The sequence below is a fragment of the Hyla sarda genome, chromosome 10, assembly GCF_029499605.1.
Source record: "Hyla sarda isolate aHylSar1 chromosome 10, aHylSar1.hap1, whole genome shotgun sequence".
NCBI lineage: Eukaryota > Metazoa > Chordata > Amphibia > Anura > Hylidae > Hyla > Hyla sarda.
The window spans coordinates 17,737,622-17,759,202 of NC_079198.1; the positions used below are offsets into that span (position 1 = coordinate 17,737,622).

Genomic DNA, 21,581 nt, shown 5'->3' on the forward strand with positions numbered 1-21,581 from the left:
ATACAGTATACACGACTACTATCCCTACATGTCATACAGTGTACACGACTACTATACCTACATGTCATACAGTGTACACGACTACTATACCTACATGTCATACAGTATACACGACTACTATACCTACATGTCATACAGTATACACGACTACTATACCTACATGTCATACAGTATACACGACTACTATCCCTACATGTCATACAGTGTACACGACTACTATCCCTACATGTCATACAGTATACACGACTACTATACCTACATGTCATACAGTGTACACCACTACTATCCCTACATGTCATACAGTATACACGACTACTATCCCTACATGTCATACAGTGTACACGACTACTATACCTACATGTCATACAGTGTACACGACTACTATACCTACATGTCATACAGTGTACACGACTACTATACCTACATGTCATACAGTGTACACGACTACTATCCCTACATGTCATACAGTGTACACGACTACTATCCCTACATGTCATACAGTATACACGACTACTATACCTACATGTCATACAGTATACACGACTACTATACCTACATGTCATACAGTGTACACGACTACTATCCCTACATGTCATACAGTATACACGACTACTATCCCTACATGTCATACAGTATACACGACTACTATACCTACATGTCATACAGTGTACACGACTGCTATACCTACATGTCATACAGTGTACACGACTACTATACCTACATGTCATACAGTGTACACGACTACTATCCCTACATGTCATACAGTGTACACGACTACTATCCCTACATGTCATACAGTGTACACGACTACTATCCCTACATGTCATACAGTGTACACGACTACTATACCTACATGTCATACAGTGTACACGACTACTATCCCTACATGTCATACAGTATACACGACTACTATACCTACATGTCATACAGTATACACGACTACTATACCTACATGTCATACAGTATACACGACTACTATACCTACATGTCATACAGTATACACGACTACTATACCTACATGTCATACAGTATACACGACTACTACACCTACATGTCATACAGTATACACGACTACTATACCTACATGTCATACAGTGTACACGACTACTATCCCTACATGTCATACAGTATACACGACTACTATACCTACGTGTCATACAGTATACACGACTACTATACCTACATGTCATACAGTGTACACGACTACTATCCCTACATGTCATACAGTATACACGACTACTATACCTACATGTCATACAGTATACACGACTACTATACCTACATGTCATACAGTATACACGACTACTATACATACATGTCATACAGTGTACACGACTACTATCCCTACATGTCATACAGTGTACACGACTACTATACATACATGTCATACAGTATACACAACTACTATACCTACATGTCATACAGTATACACGACTACTATACCTACATGTCATACAGTGTACACGACTACTATACCTACATGTCATACAGTATACACGACTACTATACCTACATGTCATACAGTGTACACGACTGCTATACCTACATGTCATACAGTGTACACGACTACTATACCTACATGTCATACAGTGTACACGACTACTATACCTACATGTCATACAGTATACACGACTACTATCCCTACATGTCATACAGTGTACACGACTACTATACATACATGTCATACAGTATACACGACTACTATACCTACATGTCAGTGTACACGACTACTATACCTACCTACATGTCATACAGTATACACGACTACTATACCTACATGTCATACAGTATACACTACTATACCTACATGTCATATAGTATACACGACTACTATACCTACATGTCATACAGTGTACACGACTACTATACCTACATGTCATACAGTATACACGACTACTATACCTAAATGTCATACAGTATACACGACTACTATACCTACATGTCATACAGTGTACACGACTACTATCCCTACATGTCATACAGTGTACACGACTACTATACCTATATGTCATACAGTGTACACGACTACTATACCTACATGTCATACAGTATACACGACTACTATACCTACATGTCATACAGTGTACACAACTACTATACCTACATGTCATACAGTATACACGACTACTATACCTACATGTCATACAGTGTACACGACTACTATACATACATGTCATACAGTATACACAACTACTATACCTACATGTCATACAGTATACACAACTACTATACCTACATGTCATACAGTGTACACGACTACTATCCCTACATGTCATACAGTATACACGACTACTATACATACATGTCATACAGTATACACGACTACTATACCTACATGTCATACAGTATACACGACTACTATACCTACATGTCATACAGTATACACGACTACTATACCTACATGTCATACAGTGTACACGACTACTATCCCTACATGTCATACAGTATACACGACTACTATACCTACATGTCATACAGTATACACGACTACTATACCTACATGTCATACAGTATACACGACTACTATACCTACATGTCATACAGTGTACACGACTACTATACCTACATGTCATACAGTATACACGACTACTATACCTACATGTCATACAGTATACACGACTACTATACCTACATGTCATACAGTGTACACGACTACTATACCTACATGTCATACAGTATACACGACTACTATACCTACATGTCATACAGTATACACCACTACTATCCCTACATGTCATACAGTATACACGACTACTATCCCTACATGTCATACAGTGTACACGACTACTATCCCTACATGTCATACAGTATACACGACTACTATCCCTACATGTCATACAATATACACGACTACTATCCCTACATGTCATACAGTGTACACGACTACTATACCTACATGTCATACAATGTACATGACTACTATACCTACATGTCATACAGTGTACACGACTACTATACCTACATGTCATACAGTGTACACGACTACTATACCTACATGTCATACAGTATACACGACTACTATACCTACATGTCATACAGTGTACACGACTATTATACCTACATGTCATACAGTATACACGACTACTATACCTACATGTCATACAGTATACACCACTACTATACCTACATGTCATACAGTATACACGACTACTATACCTACATGTCATACAGAGTACACGACTACTATACCTACATGTCATACAGTGTACACGACTACTATACCTACATGTCATACAGTGTACACGACTACTATACCTACATGTCATACAGTGTACACGACTACTATACATACATGTCATACAGTATACACGACTACTATCCCTACATGTCATACAGTGTACACGACTACTATACCTACATGTCATACAGTGTACACGACTACTATACCTACATGTCATACAGTGTACACGACTACTATACCTACATGTCCTACAGTATACAAGACTACTATAACTACATGTCATACAGTATACACGACTACTATCCCTACATGTCATACAGTGTACACGACTACTATACCTACATGTCATACAGTGTACACGACTACTACACCTATATGTCATACAGTGTACACGACTACTATCCCTACATGTCATACAGTATACACGACTACTATCCCTACATGTCATACAGTGTACACGACTACTATACCTACATGTCATACAGTGTACACGACTACTATACCTACATGTCATACAGTGTACACGACTATTATACCTACATGTCATACAGTATACACGACTACTATACCTACATGTCATACAGTATACACCACTACTATCCCTACATGTCATACAGTATACACGACTACTATCCCTACATGTCATACAGTGTACACGACTACTATACCTACATGTCATACAGTGTACACGACTATTATACCTACATGTCATACAGTATACACCACTACTATACCTACATGTCATACAGTATACACCACTACTATACCTACATGTCATACAGTATACACGACTACTATCCCTACATGTCATACAGTATACACGACTACTATACATACATGTCATACAGTATACACGACTATTATCCCTACATGTCATACAGTGTACACCACTACTATACCTACATGGCATACAGTGTACACGACTACTATACCTACATGTCATACAGTGTACACGACTACTATACCTACATGTCATACAGTGTACACGACTACTATACCTACATGTCATACAGTGTACACGACTACTATACCTACATGTCCTACAGTATACAAGACTACTATAACTACATGTCATACAGTATACACGACTACTATACCTACATGTCATACAGTGTACACGACTACTATCCCTACATGTCATACAGTGTACACGACTACTATACATACATGTCATACAGTATACACGACTACTATCCCTACATGTCATACAGTGTACACGACTACTATACCTACATGTCATACAGTATACACGACTACTATCCCTACATGTCATACAGTGCACACGACTACTATCCCTACATGTCATACAGTGTACACGACTACTATCCCTACATGTCATACAGTGTACACCACTACTATACCTACATGGCATACAGTGTACACGACTACTATACCTACATGTCATACAGTGTACACGACTACTATACCTACATGTCATACAGTGTACACGACTACTATACCTACATGTCATACAGTATACACGACTACTATACCTACATGTCATACAGTATACACGACTACTATACCTACATGTCATACAGTGTACACGACTACTATCCCTACATGTCATACAGTGTACACGACTACTATACATACATGTCATACAGTATACACGACTACTATCCCTACATGTCATACAGTGTACACGACTACTATACCTACATGTCATACAGTATACACGACTACTATCCCTACATGTCATACAGTATACACGACTACTATACCTACATGTCATACAGTGCACACGACTACTATCCCTAGATGTCATACAGTATACACGACTACTATACCTACATGTCATACAGTATACACGACTACTATACCTACATGTCATACAGTATACACGACTACTATACCTACATGTCATACAGTATACACGACTACTACACCTACATGTCATACAGTGTACACGACTACTATACCTACATGTCATACAGTGTACACGACTACTATACCTACATGTCCTACAGTATACAAGACTACTATAACTACATGTCATACAGTATACACGACTACTATCCCTACATGTCATACAGTGTACACGACTACTATACCTACATGTCATACAGTGTACACGACTACTACACCTACATGTCATACAGTGTACACGACTACTATACATACATGTCATACAGTATACACGACTACTATACCTACATGTCATACAGTATACACGACTACTATACCTACATGTCATACAGTATACACGACTACTATCCCTACATGTCATACAGTGTACACGACTACTATACCTACATGTCATACAGTGTACACGACTACTATACCTACATGTCATACAGTGTACACGACTATTATACCTACATGTCATACAGTATACACGACTACTATACCTACATGTCATACAGTATACACCACTACTATCCCTACATGTCATACAGTATACACGACTACTATCCCTACATGTCATACAGTGTACACGACTACTATACCTACATGTCATACAGTGTACACGACTATTATACCTACATGTCATACAGTATACACCACTACTATACCTACATGTCATACAGTATACACCACTACTATACCTACATGTCATACAGTATACACGACTACTATACCTACATGTCATACAGTATACACGACTACTATCCCTACATGTCATACAGTATACACGACTACTATACATACATGTCATACAGTATACACGACTACTATCCCTACATGTCATACAGTGTACACCACTACTATACCTACATGTCATACAGTGTACACGACTACTATACCTACATGTCATACAGTGTACACGACTACTATACCTACATGTCATACAGTGTACACGACTACTATACCTACATGTCCTACAGTATACAAGACTACTATAACTACATGTCATACAGTATACACGACTACTATACCTACATGTCATACAGTGTACACGACTACTATCCCTACATGTCATACAGTGTACACGACTACTATACATACATGTCATACAGTATACACGACTACTATCCCTACATGTCATACAGTGTACACGACTACTATACCTACATGTCATACAGTATACACGACTACTATCCCTACATGTCATACAGTGCACACGACTACTATCCCTACATGTCATACAGTGTACACGACTACTATACCTACATGTCATACAGTATACACGACTACTATACCTACATGTCATACAGTATACACGACTACTATACCTACATGTCATACAGTATACACGACTACTACACCTACATGTCATACAGTGTACACGACTACTATACCTACATGTCATACAGTATACACGACTACTATACATACATGTCATACAGTGTACACGACTACTATCCCTACATGTCATACAGTATACACGACTACTATACATACATGTCATACAGTGTACCCGACGTACCCACAGATGCCCCAGCACATTATTTACCATCCAGATCTTCCATGTCTGACATCTTGTTGCTGCCGCTGCTCTCTAGACGTCTTCTTCAGCTGTTTTCTCACAGGATCTATCATCAATATTGTATAGAAAGCTGGAACCGAAGCCGTCAGATCAGGTGACTGGAGTTATCCTAAACCTGCTCCCCGGTGGCTGACGGATCCAGTGACTGTGCCCCCATGTCCCGTGAGCTATGATGCCTCATCCCTCAGTGTGCCAGCTGATGCCTGACACCGGCTAAAGAGAACCCGCTCACATCAGACGGGCAGCAAGTGCCCATGTACACGGCCGTATCAAGGATTCATGTTGGATGGATCCATAAGTAAGAATTCTGAATTCTATGGGTTCATATTTTACCTCTGTCTTTAAAGGGGTTATCCAGGAAAAAAACTTTTTTATATATATATCAACTGGCTCCAGAAATTTAAACAGATTTGTAAATTAAACAATGTAGAAAGAACCGCACTCACCCGTACATCGTGCACTAATATCTTTATTCCTTGGAACATCAACGGAGAACACAGGACAGACAGTCGGCAGGTACGCCGGGGAACACAAGGTGTAATTACAGCCGTTTCACGGGAGCTCAGCCCGCTTCGTCAGACGAAGCGGGCTGAGTTCCCGTGAAACAGCTGTAACTACACCTTGTGTTCCCCGGCGTACCTGCCGACTGTCTGTCCTGTGTTCTCAGTTGATGTTCCAAGGAATAAAGATATTAGTGCACGATGTACGGGTGAGTGCGGTTCTTTCTACATTGTTTGATGTTACAAGCAACTTGTGCCTTTCTAACCAGCACCCCGGCATAGCACGCCAGCACTGGTCTCCACATCTCCCTGTTGAACGGACACCACATCACGTTACCCCACGCTACCTACATCAGTATAGCGGTGCCGGACTGATTTCTTTCTGCTTCTACCTTAAGCTAGATTTGTAAATTACTTCTATTAAAAAATCTTAATCCTTTCAGTACTTTGAGCTGCTGCAGTTGAGTTGCTCTTTTCTGTCTAAGTCCTCTCTGATGACACGTGTCTCGGGAACCGCCCAGTTTAGAAGCAAATCCCCATAGCAAACCTCTACTACTCTGTGCAGTTCCCGAGACAAGCAGAGAGCAGAGATGTCAGCAGAGAGCACTGTTGCCAGACAGAAAACAACAACTCAACTTTAGCAGCTAATAATTATTGAAAGGATTAAGATTTTTTAATAGAAGTAATTTACAAATCTGTTTAACTTTCTGTCTGTCGAATCAAAAACTGAACGAGAACTGTCTGACATCACACCTACAGGTCAGAAGTTTGGAACGATGAGGGTCCGGGTGCAAAAATCATCACCAATACCTAAAAAGAAGGGGGCTGTCCGGGCATGCTGGGAGTTGTAGTTTTAATTTAGCCAAACAACAAACACGGCAAACATTTAAGCGCCGTATGTAGGTCCGCAGGTAGGTATGTAGTTTTGCAACATCTGGAGGTCCGCAGGTTGGAGACCACTGCCCTATAGGGTGGACCTATACATTCTAGGACACATCTATACTTGTGTGTCTGTCGGCAAAGAATCGATCATTAATATGTGTTATCACAATGTAAAATTGAATTGTATTGTATTATAGTAAAATAAATATATAAAAAATATACATATATATATATATATATATATATATATATATAGTAAAATCAATATAAAATATAGTATATAAAAAAAAATTATATATTAAAATAAATATATAAATATAACAAAAAAATTATGCATGTGTAGTGTATATATATATATATATATATATATATATATATTCATATTCATTCTGCATATAGAACAGCATTATTCTACATATCACAGAGAGCTGGATGTCCAAAAACAGTCACATCAATTGGCCCACGATGCACACTTGTGCTCTACCACTAGAGGGCACTATAAAACCTCTCACCAATACGTTTTATAGGACACCTGTAGGACGCGCCAAAGGTAAAACCAACAATGACTCCCGGCAGACGGCTTCCTGATAAATTCATTCTAACCACAAGTACCGTGTGATGTGATTCCACATACCTGCTGAATAGTGATTCACCATCACATCCATATCACTAACTTTATTGTACACACACTCCAGAAGGAAGTGCCGGCTCCTCCATGTGACAGGACAACTCCAGAGGCACCGGGGGAGATTTATCAAAGGATTTACACTGGTTCTTCCCATCTAAAATTGTCGCACAAAAAGTCGCAGTCTAAATACGTGTGACTTCTTCGCGACTTTTGCTTTAGAGGATCTTTACAATGTGATGCATTCTGGTCTATTTTAGACGGAAAAAATGCATTGGTGCTGAATTTATCAATAACGACTTTTCGGCAAAAAAAGTCGCATCGGCCCGAAAGTACGCTGAGATGTCAGACCATGCTGAAGCAGGTTTAAAGGGGTACTCCGCTGCTCAGGGTTGGGAACAAACTGTTCCGAACGCTGGAGCCGGGAGCTTGTGACGTCATAGCCGCGCCCCCTCATGATGTCACGCCCCACCCCCTCAATGCAAGTCTATGGGTGGGGGCGTGAAACTGGTGCAAGAAAGTTAGAAAGATTTGTAAATTACTTTGATTAAAAAATCTTTACCCTTCCAGTACTTAGCAGTTGCTGTATGACCCACAGGAAGTTTTTTTCTTTTTGAATGTCTTTTCTGTCTGACCACAATGCTCTCTGCTGACATCTCTGTCCGTGTCAGGAACGGTCCAGAGTAGGAGCAAATCCTCATAGCAAACCTCTCCTGCTCTGGACAGTTCCTAAAATGGACAGAGGTGTCAGCAGAGAGCGCTGTGGTCAGACAGAAAAGACATTCAAAAAGAAAATAACTTCCTGTGGGTCATACAGCAACTGGTCAGTACTGGAAGGATTAAGATTTTTTAATAGAAGTAATTTACAGATCAGTTTAACTTTCTGCTACCAGTTGATTTAAAAACAAATGTTTTCCAGTGGAGTACCCCTTTAAGTATACAAAGACTAGAAAGGCTGTAGATTTTACCTGCGGATTACAGTACTAAGTAGGTAGTTTTTGTGTTCTGGAGGATTTCATCCTTTTCGATGTAACAAGGGTGAAAACCATAACAATTTTCTTATGTCACATGCAGATTTTGCTCTAAAAACATCTGCTACATGTGAACCTTCACTTCTGGTACAGAAAAAGGGAGAGCATTGCTGATTGTGAGATTACCATAACACTGTTCCTAGCTTTTTTGTGAACTGGTATTTCCTGTTTGAGTTTTCTTCATTGCCTACAAATCCCATAATTCCATTTTCCTCCCTCCCACACATCAGCCACCCCACCCATTGAAACATAAATGAGCTGCATCCATTCAAAAGACCTGTGGTTTTCAATTAGGGAGCCTACAGCTGTTGCATTAGTTGCAGATTGATCTCTCTCCCACCAAGCGATCGCTCCAACCATTGAAGCAGACAGGCTCCCTGTCATCAGCTGACTAGTGATGTCAAGTCTCGGCCGCATTGCAACCTGGGAAAAATCTGAGACAACAGTCATTTTGTATGCTGGTAAAAATAAATATTGGGGTGAAAATCACAGAAGAATTGTGAGAAAACCGTCACACACAGATACAGAAACTATATTATGAACTACACTAACTTTACCGGGCCTGTAGCATAGTCAAATAAAAAAAAAAATCCTTGGAATACCCCTTTAATAAAACTTAACAATAATCACAGCCATAGTACCCATGCTTCTGCTAGAGGGACAAGATCCCCCTGACAAACCTTTGCCTCCCATATCCAAAGTCCAAGGAGAAGCCTGACATTTCCAGGAAAGGATATGTCGCCTCTTGTGAAGCAGAGAGATTCAACCTTGAGGTCGCTCGTAAACCCCCCCCCCACCACCACCATAGGATGGAAGGAAGCAGCGTATGATCAGGACTTACGTACGGCCGCCGGGTACATGTTGGCGTCTCTGCTCTGCTATTAGGCTGTAGACGTTCTCACCATCTATCTTGTTCTCAGATCTGGGCTGAACAAGTCTCAACCAATAGGAGGAAACACCTGACGGCTGACACATAACTTCTCATAGGTGTCAATGTCTGCAGGTGATGTGTCAGCAGAGGAGCGGAGACACCTCAGATCCGTATACAAAATACAATCTGCACCTGTCCTGTGATGTCACCTTTGATCTAGAACAGTTCTTCCCAACCAGTATGCCTCCAGCTGTTGCAAAACTACAACTCCCAGCATGCCCGGACAGGCGAAGGCTGTCCGGGCATGCTGGGAGTTATAGTTTTGCACCAGCTGGAGGCACACTGGTTGTTCAGGCATGCTGGGAATTATAGTTTTGTAACAGCTGGAGGCACACTGGTTGTCCGGGCATGCCGGGAGTTGTTGTTTTGCAACAGCTGGAGGAACACTGGTTTTCCGGGCATGCTGGGAGTTATTGTTTTGCAACAGATGAAGGCACACTGGTTGTCTGGGCATGCTGGGAGATGTTGTTTTGCAACAGCTGGAGGCACACTGGTTTTCCAAGCATGCTGGGAGATGTTGTTTTGCCACAGCTGGAGGCACACCGGGCATTTACAGATTAGTAAATTACTTCTATAAAATAAATCTTTGCCCTTCCAGTACTTTTTAGCAGCTGTATGCTACCGAGGAAATTCTTTTCTTTTTTAATTTCTTTTTTGTCTTGTCCACAGTGCTCTCTGCTGACACCTCTGTCCGTGTCAGGAACTGTCCAGAGCAGCTTAGATTTACTATGAGGATTTTCTCCTGCTCTGGACAGTTCCTGATACGGGCATCAGGTGTCAGCAGAGAGCACTATGGACAAGACAAAAAAGAAAAGATTTTCATCTGTAGCATACAGCTGCTAAAAAAGTACTGGAGGGGGTTAAGATTTTTTAATAGAAGGAATTTACAAATCTGTTTAACTTTTTGCCACCAGTTGATTTAACAAAAAAAAAAATTTCACCGGAGTACCCCTTTTTAAAGGGGTACTCCAGAATACAACTTATCCCCTATCTTCTTAATGTGGGGGCCGGAGAATTCAGGGGAAAAGTTACTAAATGGTAGATTCAGTGCGCGAGCCAGGTCCTATTCTGGAGTAGGGGGGGTCAGACACTTATTCCCCTATTCTGTGTTCCCTGGAGTACCCCTTTAATAATCTAATAGTTCAGGTCCTTTTAATATTGGTAAATTTAGGCAGTGCATAGATGATTAAATGTCACTGACTTGCCTTCTACTGTACTCTGCAGATTCTTCTGCTACAAATCCACTGTGAATTATGCAGCATTTCCATCCCACGTGAAGCTGCTCTAATAAAACCTGTCTATACAGTGTTCCCTCAAGTTACAATATTAAATGGTTCTGGGACGACCATTGTATGTTGAAACCATTGTATGTTGAGACCATAACTCTATGGAAACCTGGTAATTGGTTCTAAAAGCACAAAAATGTCATCAAAAATAGGAAAAAGTGAGAATTAAAGAAAAATAAGTAGATAACTGATAGAGATAAAGCAAATCCTTACATATAAAAGTAATAAAGATCTGCTGGGAGCTGTAAATCACTGTCTATGTCAGTGTTTCCCAAGCAGGGAGCCTCCAGCTGTTGCAAAACTACAACTCCCAGCATGCCCGGACAGCCTTTGGCTGTCCGGGCATGCTGGGAGTTGTAGTTTTGCAACAGCTGGGGGCACCCTGCTTGGGAAACACTGGTCTATGTAGAGGACAGGAGCTTCTTTGGGGTCCTGTACAGTACATGCAATGTCCTAAAAAAGTAACATGGAGCTGCCCTCACCTGGTGTCCAAAGGAGCAGCTAATCATGGCCCTAAGAGTAGTACAGAACATGTAATACCTCCCTGTACTGTAGGGGGCGCTACCAGACACCAGTCAGTGCATACACTTCAGTAATACAGGGGTTTTACCAGTGAATGCCCATTCTGATTGGTCAGTTCTTCTGGTCATTGACAGGTTTCACAGATCTGGACTGTCTGTACATTGTATGTTGAGTCTGGTTTCAAGTTGCAATGCTCCAGAAAAGTCCATTATGTTGCCCTCTAGTGAATAAAATGTAGAATTACACAATGCCAGCAGTCGCCTCATCTAATCCCAAAGCTAAAACCTACTTCCTACCCACAGGATAGGGGGATCAGTATAGTGGGGCCAGAACAGAAGTCTTGTAAATAATGATAGTCCCACTTCGACCATCCTAGCATGCTGGGAGTTGAAGTTTTGCTACAGCTGGAGGCGCACTGTTTGGAAAAGACTCATCTATACAGCGTAAGGTCGGGTTCACACAACGTTTTTGCAATACAGTTCCCGTATACAATTTCAATTTGAAAACTGTACGGAACCGTATTGAAAACCGTATGCCAAAAGATGCGTCCGGTTGTGTCCGTTTTGCATCCTGTACAGTTTTGTCAGTTTTTTCCCCGTACTCTACCACGGTTTTTGGTCCGGGTGAAAAACCGCATTGAAAACGTATATGTTTTTTTTTTTTGTTAACATGGGAGTCAATGGGAACCGTGCAGAACCGTATGTGCGTACGGTTCCATCCGGTTTTCACTGTATGGTTTTTGACTTTGCACATTTTTTTTTTCTTGGAATTTCAATCAAACAAGTTAAACTTTATTCATAATAGAGTGAAAAGTTAAAAACGTATACTTTTTTTTTTTTCTTAAAAACCGGATGCAACCGGACATCACTTTTCAAACCGTATACGGATTAAAATTTGTACACACGTAATGATACAGTTTAGTCCGGTTTTGAGGAATCCGTTATTTATCAAAAACCTGATACGGGAACTGTACTGCAAAAACGTGGTGTGAACCAAGCCTTAAAGGGGTACTCTCCTGGAAAACATTTTTTTTAAATCAACTGGTGCCAGAAAGTTAAAAAGATTTGTAAATTACTTCCGTTAAAAAAAATCTTAATCCTTCCAGTATTTATCAGCTGCTGAATACTACAGAGGAAGTTCTTTTCTTTTTGGAATACAGAGCTCTCTGCTGACATCATGACCACAGTGCTCTCTGCTGACATCTCTGTCCATTTTAAGAACTGTCCAGAGTAGGAGAAAATCCCCATAGAAAACATATGCTGCTCTGGACAGTTCCTAAAGTGGACAGAGATGTCAGCAGAGAGCTCTGTGTTCCAAAAAGAAAATAATTTCCTCTGTAGTTTTCAGCAGCTAATAAGCACTGGAAGGATTAAGATTTTTTAATAGAAGTAATTTACAAATCTGTTTAACTTTCTGGCAACTGTTGATTAAAAAAAAAAAAAAAAAGGTTTTCCACCGGAGTTCCCCTTTAAAATGCCACATCCACACCTGGTTCTGCTGTAATCCAATTACCACCCTAAACAGCGAGCAAAGTCAACCAGACCCTAATCCAGTGTTTCACAACCAGGGTGCCTCCAGCTGTTGCAAAACTATATCTCCCAGCATGCCCGGACTAAGGATAAATTTAGGAGGTCACTTATATTTATGTAAGTATTTATTTGAGTACAGCTTTAATTCTGCTTTAAACGTGTCCCAGTGATGGAGCGCCTGTAACCCGCCCTTATTACACAGGATTAGTGGAGGACGGCCAAGGAAAAATGTAGCTGCATAAGGGCGCGTTCACACCACATTTTTGCAATTCGGCTGCTGGATACAGTGGGGCAATTAAAGGGGTACTCCGGTGGAAAACTTTTTTTTTAAATGAACTGGTGCCAGAAAGTTAAACAGATTTGTAAATGACTTCTATTAAAAAATCTTAATCCTTACAGTACTTTTTAGCAGCTGTATGCTACAGAGGAAATCGTTTTCTGTTTAAATTTCTTTTCTGTCTGACCACAGTGCTCTCTGCTGACACCTCTGTCCGTGTCAGGAACTTTCCCTAACAGCATAGGTTTGCTATGGGGATTTTCTCCTGCTCTGGACAGTTCCTGATACGGGTATCAGGTGTCAACAGAGAGCACTGTGGACAAGACAAAAAAGAAATGCAGCTGCTAAAAAGTACTGGAAGGGTAAAGATTATTTAATAGAAGTCATTTACAAATCTGTTTAACTTTCTGGCACCAGTTGATTTAAAAAAAATATATATATGTTTTCCACTGGAGTACCCCTTTAAGAACCACACACTCCTGTATCCCTGCTGGACCTGTGCCGCACCCCATTCATTTAAATGAGTCGGACGGAGTCAGACCATGACTCCAGTCGGTTAATTTTTGAACCCTATCATTTTATTGCCGGATTAAAAACCGTGGCACCAGAACAAAGTTTTCAATGCAGCAACAAAACTGGATACGGTCCAAAAATTAGCTCACTATCTGACTCCGTCCGGCTCATTCAAATAAATGGGAAGCTGAACTGTAAAAACTTGGTGTGAATGAACCATAAGAGATTTTATTTTGTCTTTCTGCAGTTTAAAAAGTGTCCCTGTCATTTAAAAAATTTATAATATTTGACATATTAAAAGTTTTGATCGGTCAGGGTGTTAGTGCTGAGACCCCCACAGATCAGGAGAGCCATCTAGGAGAAGTGTGCTACAAGCTACGCTCATTCTCTTGATCGATTAGGGTCTCAGCACTAAGACCCGACCGATCCAGCCAATAAGGTTAGACGAACGTGTCTAAAAACGTATACACTGTGATAAATTTGGAGCGTCAATAAACTGCTGGCTTTTAAAGGGGTACTCCGGCGCTTAGACATCTTATCCCCTATCCAAAGGATAGGTGATAAGATGTCAGATCGCCTGGGTCCCACCGTTTGGGACCCCCGGAATCTACCACGCAGCACCCACCTTTAGTGGATTCCGGAACCGCTGGAGGTCCTCAGGCTGAGTCCATCTCGACCACGAGGACGGAGCATAGTGACGTCACGCTCCGCCCCCTCAATGCAAGTCTATTGGAGGGGCGTGACAGCTGCCATGCCCCCTCCCATAGGCTTGCATTGAGGGGGCGGAGCGTGATGTCCCACGGGGGCGGAGCCGTGACGTCACTATGCTCAGTCCCCGTGATTGCCAGTAATCAGCGAACACACTCCGGGGACTGATTCTAACAGGGTGCAGCGTGGAAGATCACTGGGGTCCCCAGTGGCGGGACCACCGCGATCAGGCATCTTATCCCCTATCATTTGGATAGGGGATAAGATGTCTAAGCGCCGGAGAACCCCTTTAAAGGGTTACTACGCTCCCCAGCGTACGGAACTCAATGTTCCAAATGCTGGGTGTAGGCTTCCGTGTTCATGCCCGCCCCCTCGTGACGTCACGTCCCGCCCCCTCAATGCCACTCTACTTAGTAGGGATCGACCGAGTATCGGTTTGGCCAATATTATCGGCCGATAATCACGATTTTGGACATTATCGGTATCGGCAATTACCTTGCCGATAATGCCCAGCCCCCCAGCCAGAGACGACCATCGCCGCTGCCCCTTTGCCTCCCCCCATCCTCTGCCCACATACCGCCGCTGCCCTATCGCCTCCCCCCCATCCTCTGGCCACATGCCGCTGCCCCTTTGCCTCCCCCCATCTTCTGCCCACATACCGCTACCGCTGCCCCATTGCCTCCCCCCATCCTCTGCCTACATACCACCGCCGACCCATCGCCTCCCCCCATCCTCTGCCTACATACCACCGCCGACCCATCGCCTCCCCCCATCCCCGGTGTTATAATTACCTGTTCTCGGGGGACCACGATCCTTTTGGCTCCTGCACAGTGACAGCGCAGGACGCCAAAGTAGCCAAAAGGATCGTGGACCCCCGTGAACAGGTAATTATAACACCGGGGATGGGGGAGGCAATGGGGCAGCGGCGGCGGTATGTGGGCTGAGGATGGGGGGGAGGCGATGGGGCAACTCTGGTGGTTAGACTCAGGACAGGCAGGGGGAGAGAAGCGGGTGGCGTTTGCGGTCACTGGCACTGCAAAAGCCGCTGCAGTTCATTGATTTAAAACGCCCGCTTTAAATCATTGATCTGCAACGGCTTCTGCCCCGCCGGGGGGGTTGAAATAGCCGATAACTTATACCGGAATATCAGTATAAGTTATCGGCTATCGGCCTGAAAGGCGACAGATTATCGGCCCTAAAAAATCGATATCGGTTGATCCCTACTATTTAGACTTTTCAGCGACAAGTCGCATCGGATGAAAGTACGCCGACATGTCAGACCAGGCTGGAGCAGGTTTAAATATAGACTAAAGCAAAGATCCCGAAGTCCGTGAGCAGAATTTATCAAGAGCCGTGCGCACAATAGACCGGCCTAACCCTCTGTAGTTTGGTCTATATTGATGCGGGACATAGACAGCTTTGATAAATATCCCCCCCCCCAGTGTGTCAATGTCCATTTATAGGTGAACCGAATAAAGGCTGACAATCTATGCGACGCGCCATTGATTTTTTTGCATGATGTATTGATGTCTTTCCTGGAATTACTGCTACAGTGCAATGATGACGACGCCGCCGCCGCAACGGTCAAGAGCCGCAACCTACAGAAGACAAGACCTAAAAAACAACTTACAACGTATGACGAAATCTACCATGTGCCAAGCTTGGCCTGGAGCACTGACTATCCCGGGTATAATTATTATGGCACTAATACAGCCACTTAGCATCCTGACTAACACAGTGTATAGCAGTGTTTCCCAACCAGGGTGCCTCCAGCTGTTGCAAAACAACAACTCCCAGCATGTTGGACTATATAGTATATATCAGTGTTTCCCAACCAGGGGTGCCTTCAGCTGTTGCAAAACTACAACTCCCAGCATGTTGGACTATATAGTAGTATATAGTATATATCAGTGTTTCCCAACCAAGGGGTGCCTCCAGCTGTTGCAAAACTACAACTCCCAGCATGTTGGACTATATAGTAGTATATAGTATAGGTCAGTGTTTCCCAACCAGGGTGCCTCCAGCTGTTGCAAAATAACAACTCCCAGCATGTTGGACTATATAGTAGTATATAGTATAGGTCAGTGTTTCCCAACCAGGGGTGCCTCCAGCTGTTGAAAAACAACAACTCCCAGCATGTTGGACTATATAGTAGTATATATCAGTGTTTCCCAACCAGGGGTGCCTCCAGCTGTTGCAAAACTACAACTCCCAGCATGTTGGACTATATAGTATATATCAGTGTTTCCCAACCAGGGGTGCCTCCAGCTGTTGCAAAATAACAACTCCCAGCATGTTGGACTATATAGTAGTATATAGTATAGGTCAGTGTTTCCCAACCAGGGGTGCCTCCAGCTGTTGAAAAACAACAACTCCCAGCATGTTGGACTATATAGTAGTATATATCAGTGTTTCCCAACCAGGGGTGCCTCCAGCTGTTGCAAAACTACAACTCCCAGCATGTTGGACTATATAGTAGTATATAGTATGTATCAGTGTTTCCCAACCAAGGGGTGCCTCCAGCTGTTGCAAAACTACAACTCCCAGCATGTTGGACTATATAGTAGTATATAGTATATATCAGTGTTTCCCAACCAGGGTGCCTCCAGCTGTAGCAAAACTACAACTCCCAGTATGCCCGGACAGCCGTTGGCTGTCCGGGCATGCTGGGAGTTGTAGTTTTGCAACAGCTGGAGGCACCCTGGTTGGGAAACACTGGTGTATAGCAATGTACTCACACCTCCGACTGTTCGGAGACTACAACACCCAGTATGTCCTGCACGCTTTCAGAGCATGCTGGGAAATATATTTTACGAAAACTGGAGAGCACACCATGTTTTTGCTATACAATTCCTGTATAAGGTTTCAAGTTAAAGGGGTACTCCGGTGGAAATTTTTTTTTTTTTTTTTTTATCAACTGGTGCCAGAAACTTAAACAGATTTGTAAATGACTTCTATTAAAAAATCTTAATCCTTCCAGTACTTAATAGCGGCTGTATGCTCCATAGGAAGTTCTATTCTTTTTGGATTTCCTTTCTAGTCTGACCACAGTGCTCTCTGCTGACACCTCTCTCCATGTCAGGAACTGTCCAGAGCGGGAAAGATTTTTATGGGGATTTCTTCCTACTCTGGACAGTTCCTAAAATGGATAGAGGTGTCAGCAGAGAGCACTGTGGTCAGACAGAAAAGAAATTCCAAAAGAAAAGAACTTCTTGTGTAGTATACAGCCGCTAATAAGTACTGGAAGAATAAAGATCTTTTTTAATAGAAGTAATTTACAAATCTGTTTCACTTTCTGGCACCAGTTGATTTAAAAATTAAATTAAAAAAGGTTTCCACCGAAGTACCCCTTTAAAAAACGTACAGAACCGTTTGCATTGACTTAACATTGTAAACCGTATGTCAAACGCATCATCCGGTTTAGTCTGTTTTACGTCTTATAGGGTTTTGTCCTTTTTTTTTTTTTACCCATGCCTAAAACCGTAGACTACCACGTTATTTTTTTTTTGGTCCGGGTGAAAAACTGTATTAAATCGTATACGTTTTTTTTTTTTTTTTTTTTTTTTAACATGGGAGTCAATGGGAACTGTACAGAACTGTATGTGCCTACGGTTCCATCTGGTTTTCACTAGAGAGGAGCGAACTTACAGTAAATTCGATTCGTCACAAACTTCTCGGCTCGGCAGTTGATGACTTATCCTGCGTAAATTAGTTCAGCTTTCCGGGGCTCCGGTGGGCTGGAAAAGGTGGATACAGTCCTAGGAAAGAGTCTAATAGGACTGTATCCACCTTTTCCAGCCCACCGGAGCACCTGAAAGCTGAACTAATTTATGCAGGAAAAGTCATCAACTGCCGAGCCGAGAAGTTCGTGACGAATCGAATTTACTGTAAGTTCGCTCATCTCTAGTTTTCACCGTACGGTTTTTCACTTTGCACAGTTTTTTTTTCTTGGAATTTCAATCAAACAAGTGAAACTTTATTCATAATGGAGTGAAAAGTAAAAAACGTATATGTTTTTTTCCTAAAAGACGGATGCAACCGGACATCATTTTTCAAACCGTATACAGTTACAATTTGTAGACACGTTTTGATACAGTTTAGTCCGGTTTTGAGGAATCAGTTTTCCATCAAAAACCTGATACGGGAACTGTATTACAAAAACGTGGTGTGAATGCAGCCTAACACAGCATTATACATACACCTGATCACTTCAGACACCTACAACATCCACGTCATATGACCGCCAGGTAATGTATACGCCCCTGTTATCTGCACAACCTTAGTTATGGAGCATCGTGTATCCGGTCTGTTCATTTCTATTAAAGGGGTATTCCTCTAGAAAACTTTTATTTTTATTTTATTTTTAATCAACTGGTGCCAAAAAGTTAAACAGATTTGTAAATTACTTCTGTTAACAAAATCTTAATCCTTCCAGTACTTATTAGAGGCTAAATACGACAGAGGAAATGCTTTTCTTTTTGGATTTCTCTTCTGTCACGACCACAGTGCTCTCTGCTGACACCTCTGCTTTCCATTTTAGGAACTGTCCAGAGCAGGATATGTTTGTTATGGGGATTTTTTTTCCTGCTCTGGACAGTTCCTAAAATGGACAGCAGAGGTCAGCAGAGAGCACTGTGGTCGTGACAGAAGAGAAATCCAAAAAGAAAAGCATTTCCTCTTTAGTGTACAGCCGCTAATAAGTACTGGGAGGATTAAGATTTTTTTAATAGAAGTGATTTACAAATCTGTTTAACTTTCTGGCACCAGTTGATTAAAAAAAAAAAAAAAAAAGTTTTCCACCGGAGTACCCCTTTAAATCCCTCCCATTACAGATGTGACCGCTGAACTACATTACCCAACATTCCTTGTTTTTCACAAAACTAAAATAAACGTAACATTATAGACTGAGGCCCCTGATATGACACGTCCTGAATAGGTAAACATTGTGTCACTTACAGGATCAGGTCACTTACTGCAGAGTCACCTAAATCCTTGTACAGCTAGAACAGTGTTTCCCAACCAGGGTGCCTCCAGCTGTGTCAAAACTACAGCTCCCAGCATGCCCGGACAGCCAACGGCTGTCCGGGCATGCTGTGAGTTGTAGTTTTGCAACAGCTGGAGGCACCCTGGTTGGGAAACACTGAGCTAGAGGAATGGGGAGAATCCTAAAGCCTTTTCTTCCATTCACTGTCATGGAGGCACTTGTTATGGGGATGCTGTGAGTTACTATTATAGGGGCACTGTGACAGTCACTGTCGTGGGGGTGCAGTGGCGGTTCATTTTATAGGGGTGCTAGGGCAGTGACTGTAATGGGGGCACTGTGGCGGTCTCTGTTATGGGGGGGCACTGTTTTGGAGGGGCTGTGACAGTAACTGTTCTGGGTGGTCACTGTGGTAGTCATTGTTATGGGGACACTGACGATTCTGTTATGTGATCACTGCGGCAGTCACTGTTATTGGAGGAGCACTATAGCAGTTCCTGTTATGGCGGCACTGTGGCACTCTTATGGAGGAACTATGACAGTCACTGTTATGGGGGTGCTGTTGTAGAGGCACTAAGGTGGTTCCTGTTATGGGGGCGCTTTGGCAGTCATTGTTGTAGAGGCACTATGGGGGTTCGTGTTATGGGGGCGCTGTGGAGGTCATTGTTGTAGAGGCACTATGGGGGTTCTTGTTATGGGGGCGCTGGGGTAGTCATTGTTGTAGAGGCACTATGGTGGTTCCTGTTATGGGGGCACTGGGGTAGTCATTGTTGTAGAGGCACTATGGTGGTTCCTGTTATGGGGGCGCTGTGGGGTCATTGTTGTAGAGGCACTATGGGGGTTCTTGTTATGGGGCGCTGGGGTAGTCATTGGTGTAGAGGCATTATGGTGGTTTCTGTTATGGGGCACTGGGGTAGTCATTGTTGTAGAGACACTATGGTGGTTCCTGTTATGGGGGCGCTGTGGGGGTCATTGTTGTAGAGGCACTATGGGGGTTCCTGTTATGGGGGGGGGCACTGTGGCAGTCATTGTTGTAGAGGCACTTTGGTGGTCCCTGTTATGGGGGGGGCACAGTGGCACTCATTGTTGTAGAGGCACTATGGTGGTCCCTGTTATGGGGGGGCGCTGTGGCGGTCATTGTTGTAGAGGCACTTTGGTGGTTCCTGTTATGGGGGCGCTGTGGCA

At 42.5% G+C, this 21,581-nt stretch overlaps 1 protein-coding gene across 4 annotated transcripts in view; it reads right to left on the minus strand.

Annotated features, from left to right (window-relative positions):
* LIPE (lipase E, hormone sensitive type) overlaps positions 1 to 21,581 on the minus strand; it is a 78,852-nt gene that overhangs the window by 53,767 nt on the left and 3,504 nt on the right. The window contains exon 1 of one of the 4 annotated variants that reach the window (XM_056543627.1): positions 6,579 to 6,700. The exons of the other annotated variants lie outside the window; for them this stretch is intronic. Within the exon in view, the coding sequence (XP_056399602.1) occupies positions 6,579 to 6,603 (25 nt within the window). The 5' untranslated portion in view covers positions 6,604 to 6,700. Of the gene's footprint in view, positions 1 to 6,578; positions 6,701 to 21,581 lie in introns of those variants that run through there. 4 annotated transcript variants of the gene reach the window in all.